Source organism: Carassius carassius, chromosome 5 (genome assembly GCF_963082965.1).
Source record: "Carassius carassius chromosome 5, fCarCar2.1, whole genome shotgun sequence".
In the NCBI taxonomy this organism is placed as follows: Eukaryota; Metazoa; Chordata; class Actinopteri; order Cypriniformes; family Cyprinidae; genus Carassius; species Carassius carassius.
The window spans coordinates 135,836-150,000 of NC_081759.1; the positions used below are offsets into that span (position 1 = coordinate 135,836).

General features: G+C 40.9%; 1 protein-coding gene across 1 annotated transcript; it reads right to left on the minus strand.

The window, feature by feature from the left end:
* Positions 1 to 7,367: 7,367 nt before the first annotated feature.
* On the minus strand, positions 7,368 to 9,539 carry june (JunE proto-oncogene, AP-1 transcription factor subunit). The gene is made up of 2 exons (XM_059549308.1): positions 9,238 to 9,539; positions 7,368 to 8,882 (listed from the first exon to the last, which is right to left on the minus strand). The coding sequence occupies exon 2, from the start codon at positions 8,735 to 8,737 to the stop codon at positions 7,778 to 7,780; it is 960 nt and encodes a 319-aa protein (XP_059405291.1). The 5' UTR covers positions 8,738 to 8,882; positions 9,238 to 9,539; the 3' UTR covers positions 7,368 to 7,777.
* Positions 9,540 to 14,165: the final 4,626 nt, after the last annotated feature.

The following is a 14,165-nucleotide window of genomic DNA, read 5'->3' on the forward strand; positions in this document are numbered from 1 at the left end:
CAGCAGGTCATTCTGTCAGCGTGAAAAGTCTGGCAAGGTGGAGCCTTAAACTGCACTCTGTTAAATCAAATTAAGTCCAATTAAACATCTAGTCTAAAACAAACAGGTCAATTGGTTTCAAATGTGGCTCTGTCTATTGTTTGAACAGATTTTTTAGGTCTTAGAGGATATTTGAGCAACATAATAATCACTTTCCCCATCAATAAAAAGCAAAGTGAGGAAGGTGAGCCGTAGAACAGCTAGCGGACCAGAATAATCAGATCCACAAGATAGGATCATAGAGTTTCAGTTCTTAACGTCCCTGATGAATCACCAGATCAACGTCAAACTCACCGGCTGGTCATTTGCAAACATTTACTATTTATCATCTGTCTGAATACACTGAATTCCAACTTGCATTTATTTATTTATTTATTTATTCAGTTATTGCATTTGCTGGGATTCGAGCCCATGACCTTAGTGTTGTCTGCATCACAGGCTTCTGTCTGAACTACAGGAACACTACACTTAAACATGAGAATCAGTTAGAGAGACCTTCTCATTTGATATATTAGGATGTAATTGCAATAGAAGACAAATAGATATTTCATTATATAGTGCATGTTTTGAAATTCTTTGAAACCGCTGTGATTATGTGTGTGGAGAGCTAGAGAGAGATCTGAACTGAGGAATCAGACCAGTGGAGATGTTGGAAGCGAATGCAGAGAAGATTCTCTGGATGCTGTAAAGATGAGGAACACTGCTCTTCAACTTACTATCATTATTATTATTCTATCATTTTGACAGCATGTAGTAATCTCAGATATACAACGGCGTTTTAGTGCCACGTTGAAAAAAAAATTCTAAGACTACGAGAATAAAGTTAAAATATTTTGTGAATAAAGTCAAAATATTACGAGAATAAAGTCAAAATATTTCAAGAATAATGTTTTAATACTACGAGAATAAAGTTGAAATATTACGAGATTAAAGTCAAAATCTTTCGAGAATACACTTTCACATAGCTTATTTCGAATTTTCACAAAGAAAACAGTTTAATTTAATAAATTGTTTCACATAAATACAGCGATCTGATCATTAAAGAGATTAAAAAACACATCTACAAGCCAGAAAATAAGCTTTTTTTGCACAGGCCTATCTAAAGGGTTAATGGTCCCCACCTAGTGATCAACCGTAAAAAAAATGTACAATTTTACCTCTTCTCAACAGGGAAAATCACCAACCATCAAGAATGCATGATTTTATGGTGTCATGGCTTTGCAATCAAAAAAATGTCATTATAATGGAAGTCAATGAGGCAAAAACAGCCACCAACAACAAATGAGGGAGAAAAAATTTAAATCTAATGCTGCACAAAAACTAAAAGTGCATCAAAGCCAATCTTGTTACTAATCTTTGACATGCCCAAGACTGTGATAAAAGGTAAAATAAATATCCAGCCACAATTACTTTTTATATTGAAAATAATTCATTTTCTTTGTTTTTTTCCCCCAAATCAGTGACATCATTTATGAACTTGAAAATTAAAGAGTTAAAAACTTGGATTTTTTTAAACATTTGGTAGTTTTGATCAGGACTGAGGTTGATTAATAGATTTATGCAAAGAAAAAAAAAGAAAAAAAATATTTATCTGATACATTTTTACAGCAGTTTAATTGAGTGGATGTTTTCATCCTGAACATAACGAAAGGGTAGTGAATTTGATTAACACACAAGGGTTAAAAGTAGGTCTGTCAAAAGCACAAATCTTATTGCTATTGGGTGGCTGGTGCACTACAAATAACGAATGCAATGGAAGATATGAAATATTATTTCCAAGCGTACTACCCCCGCGAATATGGCACATTGTATGAGTTCTGCTATTAATCCCATATATATTTGTAGTGTATTAAATAAGAGAGCTACAGCGCCCCATGAAGCAATGTCGATTGGGTGTGTAAACTTAGGTTAAGATAAAAAGTTGTTCCTGTTCAGTCTGTTAATAAACATCATATTCTTGATATTAAGATGGGACATTTACATGCGCAATAAAGGCCTACTCTCAAAATAATATAACTTTAATTTCTACTATTTAAATCCTCAAAACATTTTGACTTTATTCTCTTAATATTTCAAGTATTTCGACTTTATTCTCGTAATCTTAATTTTTTTTTTACATTGCACTAAAACGCTGTCGTACAGGTATGTGTGGCCTGCTAAAAAAAAACCTATAGAAACACAGATTTTGTAATGGTTTTACTGGTTATAATGGAAACTGTAATGGAACCTGTGGGTTCTTGCTGGTAATTGGTCGCCTTGTGGCTTGTTAAAGCCAAAAAATCCTATTGAAATATGTCCCATAACACAATTTTTAGTGGTTAAATGTTGATGGTTTGCAATGTTTGTAATGGTATTTTGTAGTGGAAACCATTATAATTTCTGTGAATGGTTTATATTCTTCACTACGACAGGATGAGCATGTGCTTCAGAAATATAGAGCAGCAAACTCCAGGATCGATAAAATTATTTATTGCTGTCAAATTATTAATAGAGATTAATAGTAAAGTTTTTGTTTACAGAATACATGTGTGTGTACTGTGGATATTTATTAACTATATATTAAGACGTTTACATTTACATGTCTATATCTATATTCATATAATTTATATTATAGCCTATATAAATATATTTATTATATAAAAAAAATTTCAGTATATATGCATGTGTGTGTATTTATACAAGTTCTTATATATTCTGTAAACAAAAACTTTTATTTTGGATGCGATTGTCGTTTGACAGCATTAGTTACAATATAAAAGCTTTGAAATGCTATAAAATATGTTTATATTCCTCTCAGTATCTGTTGTTCACACTGAAGAACATACCATTCTAGAAACTGCAGGAATCACAAAATGAACCGTGGTTTCATTTCATATAGAGACTGTCTGATAATAAAACAGTCATTATTTCAGCAGAAAGAGTGACGGGCAAACATCAGATACAGGGGTTGTTTTGGAAAATTCGGGGGACTTTGAGTCAGAAAGGATTTTATCAGTCAGGGCTACTGCGATCATAAATCTCCCTCCGAGCCCGAGTCCATCAGCGACGGGGAAGACAAGAGCTATTTCAGAATGACACGGGCTCACGCTTGCTCTGAACTATGATTAATGATACGAAGAAAAGACAATTTCTCTGAGAAGTGGGATATGGGAGGGGAAACACCTCCAGATGCTGTAATCATAGTTTCATCTTGCAGTTACAGGAAGTTATATTTACAGGAGGACGGTCCTCCTTCTGCCGTGACTCTACAATAAGATCAGAAATCAGCTCTTGCAGCGTCTCAAAACAGCCAAGACCACGCGGGAGTGTTGACCTCAGACAGCAGCATGTGCTGATCACGACCGTGTGCCTGGATCTAACGGCTCTCGGCTCCATTCTCATCTTTACTGAAGACTGCGGTCTGTGCACTGAGACACACACACGTACGCTGGTATACACACACACACACACACACACACACACACGTACGCTGGTATACACACACACACACACGTACGCTGGTACACACACACACACACACACACACACACACACACACACACACGTATGCTGGTATACACACACACACACACACACACACACACGTACGCTGGTATACACACACACACACGTACGCTGGTACACACACACACACACACACACACACACGTACGCTGGTATACACACACACACACGTACGCTGGTATACACACACACACACACGTACGCTGGTACACACACACACACACGTACGCTGGTATACACACACACACGTACGCTGGTACACACACACACACACACATACACACACACACACACACACACACGTACGCTGGTACACACACACACACACACACACACACGTATGCTGGTATACACACACACACACACACACACACACACACACACACACACACACACGTACGCTGGTATACACACACACACACGTACGCTGGTACACACACACACACACACACACACACACACGTACGCTGGTATACACACACACACACGTACGCTGGTACACACACACACACACACACACACACACGTACGCTGGTACACACACACACACACACACACACGTACGCTGGTATACACACACACACACGTACGCTGGTACACACACACACATACACACACACACACACACACGTACGCTGGTACACACACACACACACACACACACACACACGCTAGTACACACACACACTCACACACAAGAGGGGGTGTGTCACTCCTACTCACATGCTTACACCCCTGCACCCTCCCAAAGCAAATACTCCAGTGATCTCTCTCTGTCTCTCTTATGTTCAGTAGTCAGTAGCACTAAATGACTCCTAATCAGAATGAAATAACCATTCCACAGTTCTGCCCTTGACTCTCCCTTCTGCCAAAACAAATAGAAACCATCACAGAAATTCTACAAACATTACAAACCATTAACGTTTAACCATTAAAACCATTACAAAAAAGTTTCCTGTAGTGTGTTTAGGGACATGTTCCGTTAGGATTTAGTGGTTTTAACAAGACACTTAATAGAAGGCCCTCTTTACAGTTTCCATCAAAACCAATACAATAACCAGTAAAACCATTACAAATTCTGTGATGGTTTCTGTTGATTTTCTTTCAGCCGGATGATGTCAGACATTACACGCGGTTCTTAGTAGAATAACTATTTTAGAAAGAAATAAGTAAAACAACAACTAGGGCATTACATAAGACATGACTTTATACAGTAGAAGTTTTCTACATGATTGTCCCTCGTTTGGGACGCCGTCTGCTCTGTGATGCGACAGAAAGCCTATCGAGCCTGAAGAGGCTGAGAATGGACAGAAGTCTGACCCAAACCCGCTTCTTCTGCGCTGTGTGGGAAGAAAGGTGGGCGGAAGTGGAGAGTTAGTCATTCCCAAATGATGGAGCATCCGCATAACTCCGAGGAAGAACAGTAACGCAGAGCAAAACGTGTTTTGTTGACCTGGAGCCTGAAAACATCACTTAGTAAAGTATTCAGCAAATATAAATATATAAATCACGTTTAGAAACTGTTGAGGCTGGCGTTTCATGATGTTTTCTGATGTCCCTTTGTAACTCCCTGAAGGAGCGAGCCGGCGGGATCTGAGACACACTCAGCTTCCCATTACACTCACAGTAGCTGACTTTCACTTTCACAATGACCCAGACGGCCGTTCCTTGAGCTTTACTGGAAGTGCAGCTCATCTTTCTGGGAAAGGCTCTGACACACAGGGTGGGCGGCTGCTCTTCTCGCTCTTACAGGACCTGGTGCAGGCACAGAACACCTTTATGACCCTCGTTAACACAGCTGACCAATGACTTTAGCACAAACTGCTGTGTCATTTCTCAAAGCCAGAATTGTGTGTGTACTGCACTGAAACACAAAAACACAGAATTATGGTGTTAAAGAAAGAGCAAGACATGTTTTCAGAAACTTACTCCTCTTTATTGTTGATAAAATAAGAAAACAAGGGATCAATGAACAGCATTTGAAGACTGCATGTTATTTAGAAGCAAATAAACCAGCGAGGCAAGTCGCCTCTCAGTCGCCCCGTCAGCCCACGATTGACCACCAGTCGCTCGAGTCCTTGAGTGATTCTCTCGAAAAATACAAATCAGACGATCTTTCACATCAAGAGACACTGTATTCATCACCAAACTCCATCTTTGACTTAAAATGCTCAGTCATGAAAGTCTGAATCTAATTTGGGATCAAGACTGAGAAGATAATCGTTACACAAACCACACAAAGTCAACTCATTTTCAGTTTGTGTATATATGACACACCGTAAAGAAAAAAAGACCTTGTGGTCTGCCAAAGATTTCTTCATTTTGAAATGAACAATGCAATCAGTCTTTAGAGTTAGAGATAAAAAACACAGCCATACAGTCCTGATGTCCCAGGAAACAACGAAAAACACAAGAGTTAGGGTTAAATACAGGAACAAATCAAGGACCAGTGGAAAAACTCGAGCAGCGGTGGACAACTGTACCAACAGTAGACGTGTACGAACACAAACCAGCAACACAGAAACGCTCCAATCAAACACCACACTGCTCAGGAAAACCACTTCAATAAATAAAGTATTCGGAATGATACAAGCAATACACACAATATTCTTAGAACAATTTTGTACAAAAATACAATACGTTTGTGACATCAAAAACCTTATTCAAGTTTCAAAAAATAAATATCTTCTAAAGTTATTTGACAGTTCTAGCTCCTGTCTCAGGTCTTCCTATGAATCATCTCAAATGGATGTAGATATATAAATAAAATCATCTGCATCTCCATGAACTTTAAGAAAGGCAATCAACAGCAATTCTGAGTAGCAACACTGACAGACGTACAGGACTCTTTAACACAAGGATGTTTTCACACAACTTCTACGAGTCCTTTATCTCAGCAACGTGAAGCTGATCTGACTTCTGCTCGTCTCGTGCTGCTACACACAATCTTTCAGAACTTTGTTCATTTATTAATTTTTTTAATCTACTATAAACATAGTTGTAGTTATAGTTCAAACTGTCATGCTATACACAGAGGATAAATATTACACATCATTTAATGTTTCTGATTTATGTGCAATCATGTAGTTTCCCAAAAATATCGTGTCAGCAAGACACTAGTATTCCAACCGTGTTCTTCCTCTCCTCAGAAAACAACATAAATACAAATTCTGTATAAATAAAATTGCTTCATAATTCATTTAAAAAAAAAATATAGAAAATACTATTGATCATAAGCCCTTTTGTTGTCTTTCTGATTTCAAGTCAGTTTTGACTCTGGACTTCCCATTTCTTTAGTCCAGAGTAGCTTTTCCACGCTGTTACTCTGGGTTAACACAGCATTAATACTCATTAGATAATGGCACAAACACACGATCAACCCATTATTAGGACGAATCTCCCGACGGGAGACTACAGTGCAAAAGGTCTCGGAATGCTCAGGAAATTCCCGACTCAAAAACAGCCAAAGGTGCCATTAAAGTTTTGCACAGTACCACAATCCTTTATCCGCAGATGTCTCTTTGCTTATAATGTTGCGATATTAATAGGTAATACTTTTGAAAAAGTCTTTGTTCGTATAAAATATATTTTTCCTCATATTCACAAATTACACAATATCAAACCAACCAACAAACAAACATATGCTGTAATGTTGTTACTGAGACAAGGTGACAGATAAAACCAAGAGATTTCCGCTAGGATACAGGTGACTTCTCAAAGCAGTATAAAGGGATCGGTTCTCTTCCACATTTGAGTCCATCAGGTGCTTCGGAGGAAAGTTTGCATAATAGTGAACAATTTTAGAAACACAAACCACTAAAATATATAAAGCTTTCCCATCGGTTTAACGAGACGTTGATTATAAAGAAAAAAAAATAGTTGAGGAAAGTTTCCATCGGCCTGAAGTGAGAAATCGCAGTTGCAAGCCGGGGTTAACAAAAAAAAAAAAAAGAGTGCAGAATTCCTACATGAGTTTTGGTTCCCTTTATGATCATCCCACCCACAGTGCATCTGTATCTCTGTCACTTTGGCCTTTTCCTCACTGACCCCGAGTCCAGAGAGCGGCTTGGGAGCATGTGCAGGTTTGTCAATCCTGGCGTCGCTCGGGTCTCCCCCGTCTCGCCCTTTGAGCTGAAGCAAGACAGGGCTGAGAGAGACAGAGAATGAGCGTAAGAGTGCGGCCAGGAGATAAAGAGAAAGTCAATAGAAAACCTTGCGTGTGTGTCTTGTGGTTTCAGCAGCTGGTGCTCTCTCCGCTCTTGGCCATGCCGGCAGAGCTGACGGCGATCTGGCAGCCATTAGTGACGTGATTCATGACTTTCTGTTTGAGCTGAGCCACCTGCTCTCTCAGGATGCTGGCGGTGGAGGCCAGGTCCGAGTTCTGCGTCTTCAGCACCTTGACCTTCTCCTCCAGCCGCGAGATCCTCTCCAGCTTCCTCTTGCGGCACTTGGAGGCGGCGATGCGGTTCCGCAGCTTCTTGCGCTCCGCCTTGATCCGCTCCTGGGTCTCCAGGTCGATGGGAGAGAGCGAGGGCGGGGAGCTGGGTGGGTGTGGCACCTCGGGCACCGTCTGTGGAGCGTCTGGGCCCCGGGTCTGAGGGCCGTGGGGCGAGGCGTAGGTCATCTGGCCCCCGTGGTAAGAGGAGGGCAGCTGGTTGGGGTTGTAGCTGCTCAGGTTGGTGTAGATGGGCATGTCTCCACCCGGCATCAGGTTCCTCTGGTAAGAGCCCTGGATGGAGGAGGAGGAGGGGGACATGGGGGCCCCGACCAGCTGGTTCTGCTTGTGCAGGTCGGCCAGAGCTTTGACGAAGCCGTCTGCAAATCCCTCCTGCTCGTTCGTGGCCTGGTTTCGGTACATGAAGGGATTAGCAGATGCGTTGGGAGCCGGGCTTGTAGTAACCAGCCCCTGGTTAGACTGGATGATCAGGTGCTCCAGATCTGGAGAGGACAGCTTCAGGAGGTTCATGTCTGGAGAAGACATCAGCGAGCCGTTGGGATTACCGCTCATGCCCAGACTGTTGGGGCTGTTGAGTTTGAGGCTCGAGGCGTTTCCCACGCTGTTGGAGAAATTGTGCGGCATGTTGTTCTTCTTGCTCATAATCTTGTGACCTTGGTATCGATCGTAGTCTGAAATTTGCCCAAAGTTAGGAACGCTATCATCGTGATAGAAGGGCGCTTCCATCTTACCCGTCATTAAAACTGCAAGACAGATTCCTCACAAGACATAATACGCCGAGAGATGATCTCAGCTGTGTGTTTACAGTCATCCACGATGGGAAAAAATAATCAATCGAGTTGTTGTAATCGGGAAGGGCATTCAGAAATCCTCCGCATTAAACCTACAAAAGAGTAAAAATACAAAAAAGGAAGATGAGGAAAAATAACACCACTGTATCATTTCTGAACCACAACGCTGATGGTAAAATCAATGTTTGTGTGTGACTAAAACTTACACATACAGTTTCTCCTCCGCGATTCACACAGACATCAAAGCAATCTCTAAATGATCAGACTGTCATTAAAATAATGAAACCAGGAAGCTTCGAGTTCTTCCCGTCAATAAAGACTCACTGCTGACTTTCCTGGGCTTCATCCAAGCACTTTCTTATTCTTCTCGCCACATGGTCGTTAGAAAAATCCCCGTCAAATCCCGAAGCACACACTGGCAGGTGAATAAAGGATCGTGTCACTTACTGTGTGAAGGATCGATCAGCGCAGATCAGATGAAGGAACAATCCACTGCGTCAAAGCTGCGATTAGTCACGCTGGAAGGCGACAGAAAGCAGCGCCGAGCGCAGAAGCGTAACCCACGCAGCGATGAATCCTCTCCGGAGCGCTGCGTGTCCTCGTCTGCTCGCTGTCACAACGACTGCGGGACTTTCTGCTGGGCTGATTATTAATAACACACGCCCTTCTGCTCTCCTCGGTTCCTGAAACTCGCATGACAGTCGGTCAGACGCGCCTCCTCCCGCGCGAAGCGTCGCGTCTATTGGCCGCTGGAGCCTGCGATGTTCGCGTCGCTCCGAGGGTCACGTGACGAGGGAAGAACATGCGCTGCTGTTTCATGCAGAAGTGCTGAATATTACCTGTTCGTTAAATGTCAAAAACGTTTTCGACAGAAATTGACTTTCTCCCACAGTTTTTAAACGAGTTCAAGCTGCACGTTTTAAAGCAACAGATATTGTGCCAAAATCAAAAGGGATCATTAGGGATGTAAACTCATAAAACATAAATGAAACCCCAGCCATATCAAACAACCTCATAGGCTACAGAGACGAAAATCTGTTCTGTATATTTCCAAATGCCTTAAAAGGTTGTGTGAGACCAAAAGAACACTATAGGAGATGCGTCTGTGATCTGATTAACATTCTGTTTCATGCTTTTCATCATTTCTATTCATCTTTCAAATTTAAGGCACCATGATTCCTTTTCATTAAAAAAATAAATAATAATAATTCTGCATTTATCTATTTTAGCTTGTGGATCGACTTTAAAATTAGCATTGTGTATGAATATTGTGGGTCTTACGACAATGTGCCTGTGATGTTCATCGTTTGTAAATCTCTTGGGTAAAAAGCACCTTTTAAATACATCCATCATGGAAAAGTACTCTAAATTCACTCACTCACTCACTCACTCACTCACTCACACACACACACACACACACACACACACACACACACACACACACACACACTCACACACACACACACACACACACACACACACACACACTCACACACACACACACACACACACACACACACACACACACACACACACACACACACACACACACACACACACACTCACACACACACACACACACACACACACACACACACACACACACACACACACACACACACACACACATGTCTTAATTAAAAGCAGACTTTTCTTGAATGGACATAAAAATCAAAAGCTGCAAATGATGTGTGTTTGTTCAGAGACACACTCGCTCCGCTGTCCTCCACAGGTCTGTGTTTAGAGGTTAGTGCACACCTTGCTCGTAGGTAAATCTGGTGCGAGGTTACAGTGATCAGAGCAGGACTAGTGTTGGTCAGTGAGCTTCCAGCGGGTCAGACATGTGTGGCTCGGTCAGACGCTTCACTTCAGTGTGGTTTCCTTGTCTGTATTAGTTAACCGCTCCAAAGGTGATCTGCTCCGGGGTATAACTCCCCCATCAAACACACAACTGCACTTTAATGATGACTGTTTAGGGGTTGTGTGTGTGTGTGTGTATGAGAGAGAGAGTGTGTGTGTGTGTGTGTGTGTGTGTGTGTGTGTGTGTGTGTGTGTGTGTGTGTGTGTGTGTGTGAGTGTGTGTGTGTGTGTGTGTGTGTGTGTGTGAGTGTGTGTGTGTGTGTGTGTGTGTGTGAGTGTGTGTGTGTGTGTGTGTGTGAGTGTGTGTGTGTGTGTGTGTGTGTGTGTGTGTGTGAGTGTGTGTGTGTGTGTGTGAGTGTGTGTGTGTGTGTGTGTGAGTGTGTGTGTGTGTGTGTGTGTGTGTGTGTGTGTGTGTGTGAGTGTGTGTGTGTGTGTGTGTGTGTGTGTGAGTGTGTGTGTGTGTGTGTGTGTGTGTGTGTGTGTGTGAGTGTGTGTGTGTGTGTGAGTGTGTGTGTGTGTGTGTGAGTGTGTGTGTGTGTGTGTGTGTGTGTGAGTGTGTGTGTGTGCGCGTGTGTGTGTGTGCGTGCGTGTGTTCCCTTCAAGGTCATCAGATAAGCAAAGTATTTCTTTCTATATGTTCACCTCCACACAACATGTTCTAAATTTGTTTGGTTTCATTTCATTAATTCAGCAATAATGTCTGCATGCACCGTTCTGGAGTGATTTAGGTCTAATTGAGAGAAATATGAAAAACTTTCATGAATGCTAGTTTACTATTATATTTATTTTCTATATGTGTCGCACAGTTAAGTCACCATATAATGAGATATCGTTTTGCTGGATTACAGAAAAAGGGAGAAACTGGTGAACAAAATCATCTGAGTGAAAAAGTTGGAGCAGAAATTTAGCATTTCAAAGGCACACAAACTAATAAATTGGCTGTGAAGCAGTAATGAAATAATCTTTCGGCCCATTTGCGTCTGATGTGTAAAGAGCTCTGAAACTTGTGCTGTTTGTGTGCATGTAAAATATCTCAGTCTTCCTCCTACGGCTCTCTGCCATCGTCAATGTTTTGATGTTGCTGTCCACCTCAGAATGGCTAAAATGAAAGCAGACTTTCTTGAATGCACCACATGCAAAAGCTGCAAATGAGCTGTGTTCATTCAGAGACACACTAAACACAAGCCAGGGACTTCTTCTGTTGGCTTTCATCATCAGACTAACACAGCAGGTTCAGCGTGATGTTATCAGACCGTCCTAACATCAGAAGAGTTAGAGGAACGTTATGTTGTGACAGTAAATCACAGACGCTTTAACAGATTCAGTCCAGCACAAATCCATCACAGCACTGTTTCTGTTCTGTCTATCAGACTAATACAGTAAATAATAACGAAGCACACCTCTCCTGAAAGCAGACTGTATTTATTTACCAGTTTGTCTTGCCACAAATATGAGTGGAATAAATGAGCGTGTCTAGTCTTTTGAACAAACAGCCATGAGGTAGTGTCTGACGCGGCAGAATAAACATGTTTGCATCAAGCTCAGAGGAGCCAGTGTGTGTGTGTGTGTGTGTGTGTGTGTGCCTCAGGTTCAGCTCTGTAGTTTATGCTGTTTTATTGACTAAAGAATATTGTGATATACAGCTGACATGAGCTCTGTTCTGCTGTCTACACGAGCAGCTCTCTTCTGAGGAAGCACCTGAAAATAAAACCTCACAGACGTTAGTCAGGGAAAACCATATTTAATGAAAAGGAGGCTGTGAGAGACTGTAGCACAGTGCTTTTAATGTATTGTGCTGCTGTTTAACAACATACCAATCGTTTAACTTTCAATAGACTCTGAAAATGATGCCCCCTAATAATAATTTGTCCAGAGGAAAGTGTCTTTGAGCTCAGTGGTGCTTTCCTGGAGGAGCGTGTGATGCTGATTCGGAGCGCTCACAGCTTCAGGACCCGAGCCCTTGACTCAAGCTGACAGTCATTTCTCTGAGGAATCCTGTTTTGACTGGACACGGAGCAGAAGGGAGATTTTGGTGGAAGGTAATAATTTCTTGAGACTGCTCATTAAGTGTCACAGGATGATTCACATCAGTGAGGTGTAATCAGTTAGTTCATGCTTTTCTCGTCTTATTCGTGCCAAATTTATTTAAGTATTATTTGTCAACTAGCAGTCATTCCTCTTTGACCGAATTCTTTTGGAGAAGATTAATTGTGACGTATAATCGAGCAGAATTTCATCAGTATCACAGCTTTCAGGAATAGATGTGTAGCGTAACAGATCTCATACTGATGTAACGTACACAAACATGACGGTTCGGTGCGGACCTCACGGCTCAGCAGGGGAAAAACTAACATAAAATTGCTTTTTTTTCAACGATTAAACAGTGGTTCACTGAACAAATTGCTCTATCTTTAAATAAATTCAATTATAATTAAAATGTTCTTATGGATAAAAATCTACTTCATCTTATGCTCGAGCCCTTTTACATTACAACAGAGACCAAACTTATAAAAATCAACACTCAACTCAAAAAAAAAAAGAAAGAATATATGCAAATGTGTAATTTGCACATAATGAAGTTTTTAAATGAACTTGTAGAATATTCTACAAATTTCTATTTGTTGTTGAAATACATTTACTTACACAGAGGATGGCATAACTTGTTTCATAAGAGATTTAAACATACATTAAACAATTAAGACATCACTAACAGGTAAAGTAAAATATAGAGTATAGAGTTTAATATTTCAATACTACGGTCATTTAGTTTCGACCTGCGTCTTTCTGTGTTTGAAACACTGACTGAGTGATCACACGAGTCATGGGATGCTCATTCATGTTTATAACTAACGGTTTATACAGCGCCACATCAAAGAGTGTCGAAATAGCATCAGCTGAAAGAAATAGACGTCATTTGAAAGAGGAGACTTTGTTTCTTATTAAAAGTAACAGTATGTAAAACTGGACGTTTTCAGTGCAGTGGTTAAAACAATGCTGTGTTTCTTTGGTGCACACACGTACAGGACCAGAAGACCCTTACTGAACGTTTTCATCACGAGTACGTGTCCCGTCACACCCCTGACTGACAGTACTCACAAACACACCTCAAGCAGACCTTGCCTCATTAGTGTCCAGATTTACAAATCAATGGACATACTGACTGTAAATAAATGTATTCTGTAAGAAGACAAGCAATGAAGAAAATCTCTTGTCTGACAGTCAATTAACTATTCTGATATGATTGTTACACAGTATAAATATATACACAAATGCAAACAATCCACATATCATGCAGCTTGGACCCATTAGTCTTTGATTTTTTTTCTCTTTTTTTATTATGATATTGTGAAGTGTGCAAAGATGATTCATTAACATCTTTTAATAAGAAGCTTTTTAAAATAAACATCTATTGCCTTATTTTTCACAGTTATTAAGGCTAGAGATATGGAGTAAATGTGTGATCTGCCAGATCGGGTTCAGTCGGCCTCTTCATGATCCACACGATTCACTCTCTT